Source organism: Aulonocara stuartgranti (assembly GCF_965226115.1).
Source record: "Aulonocara stuartgranti genome assembly, chromosome: 1".
NCBI classification, from domain to species: domain Eukaryota; kingdom Metazoa; phylum Chordata; class Actinopteri; order Cichliformes; family Cichlidae; genus Aulonocara; species Aulonocara stuartgranti.
The window spans coordinates 29,265,361-29,281,464 of record NC_138939.1 but is presented as its reverse complement, the minus strand read 5'-3'; the positions used below and the strand labels follow the sequence as shown (position 1 = coordinate 29,281,464).

General features: G+C 39.2%; 1 protein-coding gene across 3 annotated transcripts in view; it reads right to left on the bottom strand.

Annotated features, from left to right (window-relative positions):
- Positions 1-994: 994 nt before the first annotated feature.
- The window catches only part of map2k5 (mitogen-activated protein kinase kinase 5), an 82,696-nt gene continuing 67,586 nt past the window's right edge, over positions 995-16,104 (bottom strand). For all 3 annotated transcript variants that reach the window (XM_082531531.1, XM_082531533.1, XM_082531532.1), the window contains one exon: positions 995-4,377. In XM_082531531.1, coding sequence (XP_082387657.1) covers positions 4,267-4,377 — 111 coding nt within the window. In that variant the 3' untranslated portion in view covers positions 995-4,266. The remainder of the gene's footprint in view (positions 4,378-16,104) is intronic.

The window sequence follows — 16,104 nt, the reverse complement described above, 5'->3', positions numbered from 1 at the left end:
AGACTTTTAATGTCTAGGTATTATAATTGGAATAAAAAACACAATCAGGCCAGTTATGCTTTATCATCTGTTGACAGTTTATTAGGGACGTCAGGCTGTCTAATGGCTCGATCACATTAGAGTAATAATGCGATGACCGGGTCTTTGCATTGCATTGAAATTTTTTTTCTTGCACGTAGTTGCGGTGAACGGCTGGTTGCTCAGAGGTGGAGTTGCATTGCATAGTTTGCCTGGTGGGAGGCAACCTGTCTCCAAACAGCTGTGGTCCAACTCGGAGTGACTGCAGTCACTCTGGGACAGATTGGCAAATAATTGTCGTCTAATTTATAAATACAAGCAGGTTGCCAATAAGCACAACTGCTACGTGTCTCTTCTGATTCTATTGTCTTATAAAAGCAAGGTTTCTGAACTTTGTGCATCCTGCACCAAAGCACCAAATCTGCTTTGTAGACAACAACAGACTGCAAGTGATTGCAGGCCTAGTCCCTGAGATGCTCATTGCATGCAGTCGCACTAATTTTCATTGTGCCATGTTGTCCAACCAGGTGACGGTAGCGTGATGAAACAGTCTTGCAGCCTTTGTAAAGGTATGTGTTGAGGTGTTTGCTTAAATTCAACAAGAGACACTCAGTGTACTTAATGTTTCACACATCATGAAGATGGACCACTGCTGTAGCTTTTTAGCTGCACAAATTAACTTTATGATCAGCTTGTTCGTTCATATTTCATAGCCAGACTTGAAAAGATCTACAATTCCTCCACAGAAACAGAAAAGTAAAAAACCAAAAACCAAAAAAAAACAAGCTGCCAAAAATAATTGCTGGATAAAAGTCAGAAGGATATTTATATTAAAGCGTTAAATCATCAAAGTACACAGAACTACACCTTTAAACTGATGCACCTCGTTTTTCCTTCAAAATAGAACCCTGACTGAGAAGCAGCAGCCTTCAACAGTCAAATGTCAAGTGCAAATAAAAAGTCTCATGTAGCCAAGTTACCGTTTAAATACATTTTATTTATTATGGCTGGAATATGTGCCAACATGGATAATTACAGAAAGGCCATAGTCAGACAGCAACATCACAGCACGAGTGTCTCTGCTGGGCTCATCACTGACTTTATGTTCTGAAGTTTAGGAGGAAACAAGAGAAACGGAGCGAGAGAGGAGCTTTTTTTTCTTCTTCTTAATTTATGACATATTCTTGCTTAAAAGTCTGTGAGACCATTTCTGAATCATCACAGTGCACATCTGTTCAGAAATATGAAATGTTGCCATCTTCATGGTTTCATTTGCTTTGCAAGAAATGCCACAACAATGTTCATGAGCAACAGGGCAGCCTAGTATCACGTGGATGTCCCACCAATGTACAGTATTAAGTGCTGATTTAAAAACAGACTATAATGCAGAGAACATATACTACTCCTTGTGAAACCATTGAAGAATCTCCATTGATGACATTTCAGCAACTGGAACATCTTCATATTATACTTTTCACCACTTACAAGAGTGGTGAGGACTTTAGGAAAATAAATGGCATCTTGCACAGACATTCCTTCTAAAAAACTAAGCTAGACAAAAAACCAACATCAATAACAACAACAATAAACTTGTAAAAGGTTGGACTTCCTTTTGCAGGCTTTTCAGGCAAATAGTGGCAATAAATGATTTATGGTGGGAGGACTCGTGAAGTTCATGATGGTGACAAAATAACTGAGCAGTACTCTGACCGCAGCTGTTTCATATCATTCCTCAACTGTTCTGTCTCAACTGTTTCCATTTAATAAAGGCAGAAAAATGTCTTAAAAAAAGATTTACCTGCTGTAACATAATAATAATAATAATAAAAACCACACTGTGATGTCATGTTTTTCATACCAGATCATTTAAACTGATATTAAACATAATTTAAGGTGTGACCACACAAAATTCAAGGGAATCAGAAGAGAGCGCAATCACAACTTCCACTCCATAAACGTCCAGTGTTTGTCTGATGTTCACAGCTGGAACATCGGCTGCGGTACAGCGACTGTACCGAAAGCATGGAGTACATAGCTTACACTGTATTTCAAGACATTTTTGGTTTTTTCTAGAGATGGACTGATCCCATATTACGTATCGGTCCGATACTGACCTAAATTACTGGATCAGATATTGGAGAGAAATAAAAAATGTAATCCGGTCCATTAACTATCACAAAAGCACCTCACAAAACTTGCGACATGGCGTAACCCAGCTCATAACCGTAGCACGTCGGAGGAATATGCGTCACGTGATAGAGCGGCTGTGGCGTGCGAGACCTGGAGGCGGTCTGGTTGAGCATTTGGAGCCTCGCTATGTGCTTCCAAACCGGCATTTAATCTCCGAGAAAGGTATCCCAGAGAAGTAAAGCAAGCATCTCTGAGTGTTTGTAAAGCATTCCCACGGTGAGTTTAACTTAAAATGCAGCAAGATATTAAAAAAAAAACGTTTTATTGATTATAAAATATGCTATATCGGATTTATATCGGTATCGACAGATATCGGACATAAAAAAGTGGTATCGTGCCATCTCTAGCTTTTTCATTCTTTTTGTGTGTGAGAAATACTCAAATATGAATATTAATTAAATTGTAGTTTAAATGCACCAGTATGGATTTCTGCACATTTTCACCAAACGTACAAAATCATCAGTCACATGGGTTTAAAAACCTGTTGTACTTGGACTTGTTGTGATTGACCTCAGCTACTCTTATCTCCACATGATGGACTCAAACCTTAAACTGTGCATGTCCACAGCGTTTGTGCTGTGGACACAAACGCCATGAGTGAGAAAGAGCAGTATTAGCCTAATTTTGTGACACGAGGAGGTTCAATCAGACGCAGGTCTCATGCAGGCTGTGCAGCTGCTCTAACGTGGGTGCTGAAATAAAAAGGAGGATTCGTGAATGCCACGCACAGGTAAGCAGCCTGTTCGGAGCTTTGCGGTCGCTAATTGTTTGTCCATTTTTGACATGAAGTGCAAACAGATCAAAACTAAATAACACAGCAACCTTCAGCATTTCCCACATTAAGAACAACACGATTACCGATCTGTGACGCTTCAGTAAACATGTACTTTCAGTTTCTGATCATTCATAAAGGTTGTTGATTTACAACTTAAAGGATGAAACCGCGTTGAACTGATAAAAAAATTAACCACTGGCTCATGTTTTGCTTGTTTTTTCCCATTGCATTTGTTTCCATCGATTCACACGCTGTGCAGGTTGCGCCACTGTAAGCTACGTTCACTGTGAATACGGGGAAGCAATGCAGGTTAATTGCACTTAAGCATTACACATTTCATAAAAACCTTTCTGAAACAATTCATTTTAGTCACTCGGCCTCTTACATTTGCCTCATTCATGAAAAATCAATATAATTCACCGTCTATATTGTCTTTGGTGTCAAGTACACTGCATTAACATTTTCCCTTTACAGCAAAATAAAGCGATCTCTTAGGCAACCCAGTGAAATGTCTAATTCTGAATAATACATGACATTTTATTCTAAAGTAACTTAGTGGTCACAATGTGACTAAAAGAGCATTTTAAACAGTGGTGCTTTATAAGGGGAGATTATGCTTTTAGCTGCATTTTCCTTCAGTCTTAATGGCTTCTAGAATATAGCAGATAACACTCAGCCTCACCAGTTCAGGAAAAACTCTATGCAGATGTTCAACTCCAGGAGCTAAAAGTAAGTACATTTTCGGGGGTAGGGGTGGGGTGTCTTGATATTGCAGTGACAAATCAAGTTTGCTGAGGTAAGAAATTATAGCACTGGAAAAATAGGCACACAGATGGGTAGTTACTCACAGGCAAAAAACCTTAACATTCATGGGAGGGCTGTCAACAGTAAAGCACAAGACGGCTATTTGGGATGCCATCATCGACGCAGAGCGTAACTCTGCCCGCGCCCGAGTCTTGTGCTTTGAAGTTTCTTTTCGTCTCTGATGCTTTAAAATCAGCCGACTTTAATGGTCACTGCTTTTTGGGATTCCCTTGAAATGGAAAGGATCTCCAGGTGCAGACCCGTCGATGCAGAGATTAATATTCAGTTTAAAGGACGCGAGCGCGCTCCTGGGTGTCTGTTACATCAAGAATCGTTCAGATAAAGTAACATCTAGTGATTTCGGTCCATTCATAATAAGGTACTTGTCCAGTGTGCGTGGACGTATTTGACCCTGAATCCTTTGATGTGTGTTTGGGATCAAACGTTCGGGTCCACCACAGTTTGCCGACAGGAAGAAGTCACATGCGTCCCTGAGCCAGCTGAGCTCGCCTCTCTTCCAGACAGCGGCACACCCACATCGACACCACCTCCGCATTTCCATCGTTATACTGTACGATGAAGGGATGATCCTGTATGAAGGAAAAACACAAGCGCTTAATGATTCTATTTAGAATATCTGAGAAAAGGTTGTGGAGAACAAAGCGAGCACATTTAAAGACTCAAAGTTAAATTTTAAAAAATAAAAAGGTATTTGTAAGTAAATAAAGGCTGCTGGGAATCAAAATGAGACAATTAAATTAAGGTTCTAGTAATAATTTACTTTTTTTTGCAACAAAATTTACTGGATTATATCGTAAATCATACTTTTCACTTTTTTAACAAACATAAAAATAAATACAACATATATGACCTTCATAATAACTGCTATGTGGTAAAAAATGAACTAAAGTGGCTGTAAAAACACAAGTAATGAGCTTTCTCATAAAAAAAAGAAAAGAAAACTCAAATGTTTCCACCCATTCTACAATATTATTTTATTATCAAACAGATTGGAGCCACAAACATTATTACATCTTTATGCGAAGTGTACGGTGTAGCAGCTACTTGCATCTGAGTCATGATTCACAAAATGATAAAATGCAAACAACTTAAACGGGAACATCATAAAACCCTCTTAAATATTAATGTCCAACAGATTTGGTTTTAAAGACAGAACGTTTAAGTAATGGCTTGTCAGAGCATTTCAAACAAATATCTTTTAAGTTTAATGAGCTACGTGAGTCATAACAGGATGTGGGATGAGCTTTGTAATAAAAGACAGCCATGGCAGAAACACAGCCCAATCATGAACGCTCCTTCTGAACACATTTTCCAAAAAAAAAATAAAGACTAATTCTGAAGCCTTCTTGTGCTTCGGGAAACCCACCAACACGACCCTGTAGCCCATCGAGCCGTCAGACTCCAGCACCATTCACTTGTTACTGCTGCAGGACTTAAACAGAGATGTCACATGTCAGCGGTCCCAGTAACCAGACTCATCTGGAGGACTGTGGACCAGAGGTTGCAGAGGTCACAGAGGGTCAAGAGGTGAGAGGGGAGGAGGCTGCAAATGAGACAAATCAACTCGGACTAACCAGGAATTTTATTTGAGTGTCTAGATGTCCAATTAGGTAAACAGCGCTCTGGCCGGCCGGTTTAAATGAACTTGTCAACACTGATCTCAGTGATTTCCGTCGTGAACAACAAGAAGCTGTCAGTGTTGCACGCCGTTTGGAGGAGTTCAAAGTAAGAAGATCAATCTCAGCAAAAAAACAAAGACACACGCTCAGCTTTTTTTCACGGAGCTACGTCAATGAATCTGGGATAACAGGAGACAATAACGTATATCAGCCAATGATTAACACAAAACAACAGAAAAAAAAGATATATTTAACGTCACTTAAATATAGTACCACTACTGAAGAGTTTGATTTCAGCCATGTTAGCAGCATGTTGTCTGTATAAACATCTATTCACCTTTCAATCCTTCCCCCATAAAGACCACATCTGATGCCCTGAGTACTGTATATATCAATAAAGGCACGATTTGATGAACATTCGAATAGTTTCCGGGTTTCCAAGAGTAACTGCATAGGCAGAGACCACACTCACTAACTTCTGATGGAAACCAAGTCATTTTGTTCAATAAACAGGCCTGAAATATGACAGAAACCAATTTAGAAGTTCAAATTCAAATTCAGAAGAGCTTCAAGGGTTAATCTCAACAGTCTTTACAGGGTTGAAGAGTTAATGCAACTATGATGCTTTCATCTATGTTTCTAAGGGCTGACAAGAGACTTCTGCCCATTCATATATGAGGAAATTAAACAGGATTGATCTCCACCTGTCTCTGTGGCCAACATCAAGTCAAATTGGATTTCTAGCATAAATACCTACACAGGAAAACATGACCCAGTCTGCCTCAAGCATCAGTCCCACAGACTCAGAGGCCTACTGGCACCAATCTGGCAATCACCAACCAAGAGGGATAAACCTGCATTCTCAAGTCATGCACATCTAGAGCCCAGTCAGCAATCCCCTTAGCAACCTTTGGTTGCTAGAGAAAAGTATGAATCCCACAACTGGTTTGCAGCACCCCGATCTGTGACCAATCTCAGATCCAAGAAACAGTGAATACACACCTTTCACTAGTGACCAGGAGCTGCTAAGTGGTTGCCAACGAGTCTCTATGGTTGTGTTATTGAGTCCTTAACTGCACTTTGTGACCATCACAAACCCACAAACTTTGTATCCAAATCTACGTAAAATGTTACATAAACAGAACACATTGCCAGCTACAGTGATTTTATTTTAATCTGCCACTTATTAATTTTGACCTTAAAACATCAAGGTGAGTTCTACCTTCTTTGCCAACCTGAACATTTTTTAAAAAAAAATAAAACTTTAACATTTATATTTCCTTGATCTGCAGGGCTGCAGGTCAAAAGCAAAATGCAAATCTTGTCAATATGAAAAGAACATGACTAGTGTGATTCAAATTGGAGGCAGAAAGTGACTCCAAGGTGAGTAATGTTGTTGTCAGCTGTTTCTTCTGGGGTCTTTAATACCCGCCAGCAACACCCAAACTGGTGCAGACAATATAAGATTAGTGATAAAGTAGGACAGGCTGGTCCACTTTTTTCCTCCTGAGAGCCTTCTTGTCTATTTGTGGTTACACGGGGAAATATGTGACAATTATGTTCATAAAAATAAAAATCACACCGAGGGGGAATAAAGTGATAACTTAAAAAAAAGACAGTATCAGGATTTGTTTGATTTTTGACTTTTCTGCTTTCTCTGCTCGCTGCGGTTTCCTTTGTGAACACTTCAAAGAAAATGGAAACACTTTGCAGTGTGTTTTAATCATGCACAAAATGTAGAGATTGTTAAAGACTAGGGGGGAGTCCCATCAATCCTGTTGTCCTTCTAATGGCCAGCTGGGGTTAACACAGTCTGAGGTTAATTACTCTCATATCATTGTAAGCGTGCGTGTGTGTGTGTGTGTGTGTGTGTGTCAGTATGAGACGGGCGGAGTGGACGCTCCTGGGTGCCCCTATGTGCTGAATACCCATCTCATCAATCATTCTTCCTTCCCTCAGTAGAGAGGGAGTGATACAGAAATAAAGAAGGAAGTCCTGAGTAATGTTTTTAAAATCAGGCTCCAACCTCGACTCTAGAAATTAACCCTAAAGGCCAGAGACATCTGCTGGAATTTGACCTCGATGAAGGTACTTCTCACAGTGCTCTTTTAGCCTCTTTTCCGTCATCACATCCCATCACACCCAAGAAATAGATGAATTATGATTAAAATGAAGAAAAAAGAACTGAACAGTGTATACAAGACATCACAGGAAGTCCAGAAAATAAAACTAAACATCAAAAGTTCAAGGAGAGCGAGTAAACTGTTTCCATGGTCAAGTTTGAACCTAAATCTGAATATTTAATCCTACACAAAAAAAACAGCTGACAAATGTCCTGATCAGGTCATCCGCCCAACACTGGGCTAACACACACAGAGACAGACAACCACGAACTCCCACATTCACACCTACACCAATTAACCTAACATACATGTCTTTGAACTGGGCACCTAGTGAGAATCTGATGCTTTCCTGAAAACGTTTAAATTTAGAATAAGGAGCAGACCAGCTACCTGAACGCTACTCCCATAGAAGTCGATTATCTTGTTAAAAATTCTACTTCTTTATTACATATGACTCTCGATACTGTAGCTCCTGTTAAAAAGAGACCTTCAAATAGGAAGTACTTGAAACAGATAACGCTTAAGCAGGAGAGGAAATGGCGTATCACAAATTTAGAAGATCATCATTTAGCCTGGAAAATTAATTTGCTGCTTGATTAAAAAAAAAAAAAAAAAACCTCTGTAAAGCTAGAACATCTTTGTATTCCTCATTAATTGAAGAAAATAAGAACAACCATAGGTTTCTCTTCAGCGCTGTAGCCAGGCTGACAAAAAGCCATTCATTCTAACATTATGGTACATGCAGTACCACTGATACTTATTTAGAATCTTTTTCTCCAATTGATCTTTCGGAGTTAACTTCAGTAATGACTTCCTCCAAACCATCAACGTGTCTTTTACACCCCATTCCTACAAGACTGCTCAAAGAAATCCTGCCATTAATTAATCCTTCAATCTTAAATATGATCAACCTGTGAACTGAACAATCTGTGAACTCATTGTTTGTTTATTTTATCTTGTGTTTTTTTTAAATTGTTCTTTGTTTTATCATTGTTCTACGATGTGTCTTATTCTACTATTTACTGTCTTTGGGTTTCTTGAAAGGCGCTTTTAAATAAAATTTCTTCTTCTGATCTATAATAATTGGCCATGTACCACTGTCTTCCAAGCTGGTGTTACTTAAAAAGTCATCTCTTGACCCAGCGGTCTTAGCTAATTATAGACCTATCTCCAACCTTCCTTTCATATCAAAAATCCTTGAAAGAGTAGTTGTAAAACAGACAACAGATCATCTGCAGAGGAATGGTTTATTTGAAGAGTTTCAGTCAGGTTTCGGAGCTCATCACAGCACAGAAACAGCTTGAGTGAAGGTTACAAATGATCTTCTCATGGCCTCTGACAGTGGACTCATCTCTGTGCTTGTCCTGCTAGACCTTAGGCAGCGTTCAATACTGTAAACCAGGGGTGTCAAACTCAAATACACAGTGGGCCAAAATTCAAAACTGGAACAAAGTTGCGGGCTAACATTAATATTTATTGAAAAAAAAAAAATCTTCCTCCAGATATAAGAACGAATCTCTTCTTATGGACTCAAACACGTTTTGCTGAAAAACTGAATATGGAACAAGCAAAGCTTAATACTAAACATTATATATATTGCCTGTATACTACCAGTAGGCCAGCTCTAATAGTAATTTGGTATGGCTTTGCGGGCCAAATGTAATTAGGCTGCGGGCCAGAGTTTGACACCTATGCTGTAAAACAAAATATTTTTATTATTAGAGCAATTAGAGCATACTGTAGGTATTACAGGTACTGCACTGTAATGGTTTGAATCTATCTAATAGAGCCCAATTTGTACATGTAAATGGAGAGTCCTCTTCACACAATAAGGTTAATTATGGAGTTCAGTGCTAGGACCAATTCTGTTTACATTATACATGCTCCCCTTAGGCAGCATCATCAGAAGACATAGCATACATTTTCACTGCTATGCAGATGACACCCAACTTTATCTATCCTTGCAGCCAGATAACACACACCAATTAGTTAAACTGCAGGAATGTCTTAAAGACATAAAGACCTGGATGGCCGCTAACTTTCTGCTTCTTAATTCAGATAAAACTGAGGTTATTGTACTCGGCCCTAAAAATCTCAGAAATATGATATCTAACCAGATTCTTGGATCATTACCTTGGCCTCCAGTAACACTGTGAGAAATATTGGAGTCATTTTTGACCAGGATATGTTCTTCAATCCACATAATAAACAAATATGTAGGACTGCTTTCTTCCATTTGCACAATATCTCTAAAATTTGAAATATTCTGTCTCAGATTGACGCTGACAAACTAGTCATGCATTTATTACTGCTACGCTGGAGTACTGTGATTTGTTATAATCAGTATGTCCTAAAAACTCCCTGAAAAGCCTTCAGTTCATCCAAAATGCTGCAGAAAGAGTACTGACAGGGACTAGAAAGAGAGAGCATATTTCTCCTGTACTGGCTTTCCTTCATTGGCTTCCTGTGTCCATGTAAATCCCACGTCGCTCTTGGACTGCGGGCTTACATGTGGTTCCTAGAGTATTTTAAAGTAGAACGGGAGGCAGACCCTTCAGCTTTCAGGCCCCTCTTATATGGAACCAGCTTCCAGTTTGGATTTGGGAGACAACTTAAAACTTTCCTTTTTGCTAAAGCATATAGTTAGGGCTGGATCAGGTGACCCTGAATCCTCCCTTAGTTATGCTGCAATAGACGTAGGTTACTGTGGGAATCCCATGACGCATTGAGGTGTTTCTTCTTCAGTCACCTTTATCACTCTTGTGTTAATAGACCTCTCTGCATTGAATCGTACTTGTTATCAATCTCAAGCTCCCTTCCATGGCATGTCTTCTGTCCCGTCTACTTCCCCTCACCCCAACCAGCAGATGGCCGCCCCTCCCTGAGCCTGGTTCTGCTGTAGGTTTCTTCCTGTTAAAAGGAAGTTTTTCCTTCCCACTGTTGCCAAAGCGTTTCTCAAAAGGGGGTCATATGATTTTTGGGATTTTCTCTGTTGTATTATTGTAGAGTCTAACTTACAATATAAAGCTCCTTGAGGCGACTGTTGTTGTGTTTTGGTGCTGTATAAATAACACTGAATTGAACTGAAACCACAAAGACAAAGCAAGAACATGCAAACTTCACACAGACAGGCCCCAGCCCTGCAGCAGGATCCATCATGGATAAGAGTATTGGGCCACACCTCTTAACCTTATATTTCAGGTGTTTTCAGTCCCATTGCCACAGGTGTATAAAATCAAACAGGCAGATATGGTTGGGTGCTTGATTGCATCCTTTGAAAATAAGAAGTCTTGTTTTGAAGAGCTTACTGAATTTGAGTGTGTTTACTGTAATAGAAAGTCGCTGCAAATCAATTTGTGAATTTTTTTCCGTTAGACATCCCATGATCGGCTGTATGTTACGTTATTGCAAAATGGAAGTATTTAGGAACCACAGCAACTCAGACACAAAGTGGCACATCATGTAGCACAAAGCATGTTGCAGGGTGCTGAGGCACATAGTGTGTTAAAGTCAGAAATGCTTGGCATTAACATCAGCACAAATACTGTGCAGCAGGAGCTTCATAGCATGGGTCTCTATGGCTGAGCCGTTACCGTAGGTATGATTTGTATGTGGACCAGAACTTTTGCCCATATAGTCTAGAACCTTCTTACGGTGAGGGAACAACGTTAACCACTGTACCAACATACTCGTTGGCTTTATTATATTTAAAAACAGCAATAATCCAAAAAATAAGTACTCCGAGTACACTTCACACTGTAAAGCAGGGGAGTCAAACGTACAGCCTGCTGGCTGGATACAATTATATCCTGCCTGCGGATACGTTTGAGTCAGGCAATTGTGATTTAAATGCAAGCGTGTCAGGAAAAAGTGAACAAATGAAAAAGCGAAAATGTAAAACGAGCAGCATCTGGTTGCATTTCAATGACACTGGAGACTCCAAAGCTGAGTGCAGAATTTACAAAATTAGGAGCCGGATAAATGATACATGGTTTTTGTTTTTTGTCCTCCACAGTTTTACATTGTGGTTTCAAACTTGCCCAGGCCTTAAACCTTATGTTCTCCCCAGTCGTATTAAATCTATAAAAATGAGGCTTTTATGGAAACTGAACAAAAATTGCTTCCTTGAAAAAGACTTAAGTTATTGTTCAGTATTGAATATTACATGCAGTAGCATTGTTTAAATGCTGAAGTGCTCAGTCTATTATGAGATATTTCTCATTATCTTAGGCCTAAAGCATCAAAATTAAGTCACTGGCACTTGAGATCATCAGAGGCAGCCTAAATAAATATAATAGCATTTTTGAGTGACTAGACCCCTCCAATCAAATTTAAAGGATCTGAACCAATAGGAACCACAGCAGATAGTCTAATTAAAAAGCCTTTAGTGAGTTCTTTGTCACATGCAGCATATCTATGAGCTGTGAGCAGAAGTAAAAATAAAGCACAAGACTTCAAGAAGTTCAATATAATATTTTTGGAGACAAAATGTTTATTGCCAGACTGCTCACATGCCTAAGAAAATAAACAAACCCTACATTAACCTAATGACCATTATATCAATCTGGCATATGTCATTTTGAATGTACTGCACGTGCACTTGGTCTGGTGCACTTCTACACGGCTGTCTAATAATTAAAACTCTGCAGCTTAAACGAAGTATGAAACCTGTGAGGGAAGAGTTTCTAAACACAGAGTGAACAAGTGCTTCTTAGTCAGGTCACTGAAGGTGTCTGACTTTCTGCTGTAGCAGAGCATGGACAGAGGTGAGCTGGGGGAAGGACTCATTTAAAAGTTGCATTAATCACCGTCTGGCCATATCAAACTGGGATAATCACCTGCAACTGCTCCGCTCAAAAAGAAATGGCCTACACCCAGGGGAAATACTACCTAACTCTTTAATTGTTTGAAGCCTTTGAAGGGTCTGTTTAATCTAAGATTAATTTATGCGATTTTAAATAACTCAATGTATGATTAATACGCTCAGAAGAAATTAAAAGGAGTTTGAGGCAATTATAACAAGAGACTGGTCATCACCTCATTAGAATAGTGTTGGAAAAAACAGTGTGTGTGTGTGTGTGTGTGTGTGTGTGTGTGTGTGTGTGTGAGTAAGAGAGAAGGGTAAAGAGGTAGGTAGAATAACTGGGACTTTACAGATTTGCATGCTAATCACTAGCTCCCTTTGGAAACTGCCTGGGTGAGTGTATGAATGGCCAGTGTGTGGGCATGTGTGCACCAATTTTAGTTCCCAGAGAAAGCTACACTGTTACAGTGGCATGTGACCTCAAAACACAATAATATACATATTTAATGTTACTGTCAAGAGAACCTGCTGTTCTTCAAATATCCACCAAATAATGTTTAAAAAAAAAAAAAAAAAAAGAGTGACAGTGTCAGTCTCATGTCTGAGTTTCCAACTAAGTAACCAAATCAGTAGCCAGGATTCACACTCAGAGCTAGTAACCTGTTAGTGCCGTTAAGTACAACAGGCAGATACAACTGAAGGTGCATGGGAAATGAAGTACTATGACTTACAAACCAGAGTGGTCTCTCTAGGATATTTCTCATACAATCTAATAATAAGAGTCCAGTACAAATCAACATGTTATAATAAAGCACAGGTACTTTCATGAATAAACTGGATTATGAGACATTATATACAGAGTTTTTATATATATATATATATATATATATATATATATATATATATATATATATATATATATATAAAAAGTATAAATGTCCACTACTGGAGAAAATGAGGGGAAAAATCTATTACTTTCCCAGAACGTTTGAAGTATTCTGGGATATATTGAAAAGGGAGAAAAAGAATGAAGAATGACTAACTTTACATTTTGAACTGATAGCTTGCTCTCTAATCCTCACATCAATGATACAAACGTCCATTTAACTTTCAATTAAGTTAAACAATAGCATTCACTATTATCTAACTTATTTTTACACCTAAACAAAAAGGTCAAATCAGGAAATGTTATATTAAAAAGGATAATGTTTTGTTTTTATTATACAAGCTCCAAATATTGATTTATATGTTACTCTGACTTCAGCCACCATTTAAAATGACTTGGCTGACGTCTGAATGACTTGAGTTGAAGCACTGTAGTCCGAGTATGTGTAAATGGAGTTTACATCAGTGAACACCCAAGGGGGAAATGCGAAAACATTTGGAGGGGAAGGTGGAGACAGAAAAGTTTAGGGAGGAGGAGACACTGGTGGCATGGTCTCAAAAGAGGTGCTTTGATACACAAGCGAGCATGTGAAAATCCTTTTTGCACATGCAACAATGTAAACATTAACAGGCTAATTCCTCGGAGGATAAAACTGTTTCCAAAGTTTTAACACACATGATAAGTGCAAGGCATGCAACTACAGTTAACACATTTTCCCAGCTGTCTAACCTGAGTTAAAATAGAGTGAAATCAATGAGAAAACCGAGGGAAGTGGACCTAAAAAGCAAAGTAGATGTAGGCAGATTACCATTAATTAGTCACAGTAAATCACAAACATCCACTGTTTTTGATTCAAATGGTCAAACTGTGATTTTAACGTAGTTTATTTAGTGTCTTCCTGTCTTTGTGGTGCGTTTGTGGTTCTGTGTGAGTGTGTGTGTGAGTGTAAGTTCAAACCAGATTTGAGGATGGTCAGAGACAAGAGGGGGTTTTCTTTGTGAAAAAAATTGAGGGGCTCATCTGGTGTCTCTGGGGTTGAAAGGGGGCTATGAAATTTGTGTGCGTGTGTGTGTGTGCATCTATGAATAGAGAAGCAGAATAGGAGGACTGCTTTGACAAGGGTGCTAAAAGGCTGCGTGAAGGCTGCTGGCTGGGGAACGAGGGACAACGAAGGAGTGGGAGAAGGGGGAGGGAGAAATGAAATGTCCATCAAATCCCGAAAAAACAACATAAGGTTGTCCGGATCATCGCTCTAGTTTTTCTTCACTCATATGCACAAATTAACCACATAAAACAAGGAAACAGATACGCATGATGATATTGTGTCCATGTAAATCCCAGAAATAAGCAAATGCTTAAAACCCTCACCAACTCTTTCTTGCTCCACAGCTTAATAGCCAGGCCAGAACCAAAAGCAAGAAACCCCAGACCGGCACAGGTCATCACCAAATACCGGCAGCCAAAGTCCTGGGAGCGAGCCAATGGAAAGTCTCCTTAACTGACTCAGCTTATGACGACAGGGTTGGGTGTCCACAATGAAAGATGCATCAGTATGAGGACAGAAAAAACACACACACTTGCCTCTCTGATGGCTAAAGAACAAAGATTCCTCAGCCCAAGTTTATTAAATCAAGTCCATTAGTCTTAATTAATAAATAAATGTATCAAATTACAACCCACTGATGTCACTGGGTAGACTGATATTGTTTAGTATTTATCTTATTGTTCAACATACACCCACCGGGCACTACATTAGTTACACTTTGCTAGTGTTGGGTTGGACCCAGTTTTAACTTCAGAGCTGCTTTAATTGTTCACAGCATAGATCCAACAAGGTAATGGAAACATTCCTCACAGATTTTGGTCCATACTGACATGCCAGCCTGAACCGTTGATACAAGGCAGGTTGGCGCTATGCTTTTATGTTGTTCAAGCCAAGTCCTACCATACTAACATAGCAACAGAAAGTGAGACTGTTGCCAAACCAGGCAACAGTTTTCCAATCTTTTATTGACTAATTTTGGTGAATTATATCCTCAGTTTCCTGTTCTTAGCTAACGTGTCTCCTGGTACAGTATTCTATTACTGTAGCTTATCTGCTTCAAAGTTTCATGTGTTTATTGTTTATGTTCTTCTGCATGCCTTTGAAACAAATGGATATTTAAGTTGTTGTAGCCTATCAGCTTGAAGCACGCTGGCCATTCTTCTCTGACATCAATGAAGCATTTTTACCCAGAGAACTGTAGCTTACTGGATGCTTTATGTTTTTCAAACCTTAGTCTAAATACTGCCATCTCTAAATCTTGAGAAGGAAGTGCTGAAAATCCCAGCAGATTTCCAGAATATGCAGACGATCCTGTCTGGCACTACCAGCCAGGTCACTTAAAAACAAGTTTCTTGCCCATTGTGATGGACAGTAGAGCAGTTATCCAGTATTCAGTCTGCATGCTAAGTATCCTTTGGCAAGATCTCTGATCCTTTCATCAGAGAATGAGCGTGTGTGAATATTAGATAGAAAGGACTTACATGCTGGAAAAAAAGTGGTTGTATGAGTGGATGTGAATGGGTGAATGAGGCACGCTATATGAAGCGCTTTGAGTCCTCAAGCAGAGTAGAGAAGCGCTATATAAGAACGAGTCCATTTACCATCTACACGATTCTGATGCTCAGTTTGAACTTTAGCGGGTCGCCTTGACCATGTCTACATGTCTGAATGCATGAGTTTCTGCAGAGTGGTTGGCTGATTAGATACTTTCATTAATGAGCAGTCGAACACAAAGTGACCAGTGATTAATTGGATTGATGTTTAAAACATGCCCTACGGTTCACCAGATAATAATAAAAATGAAGGACACACTTATACT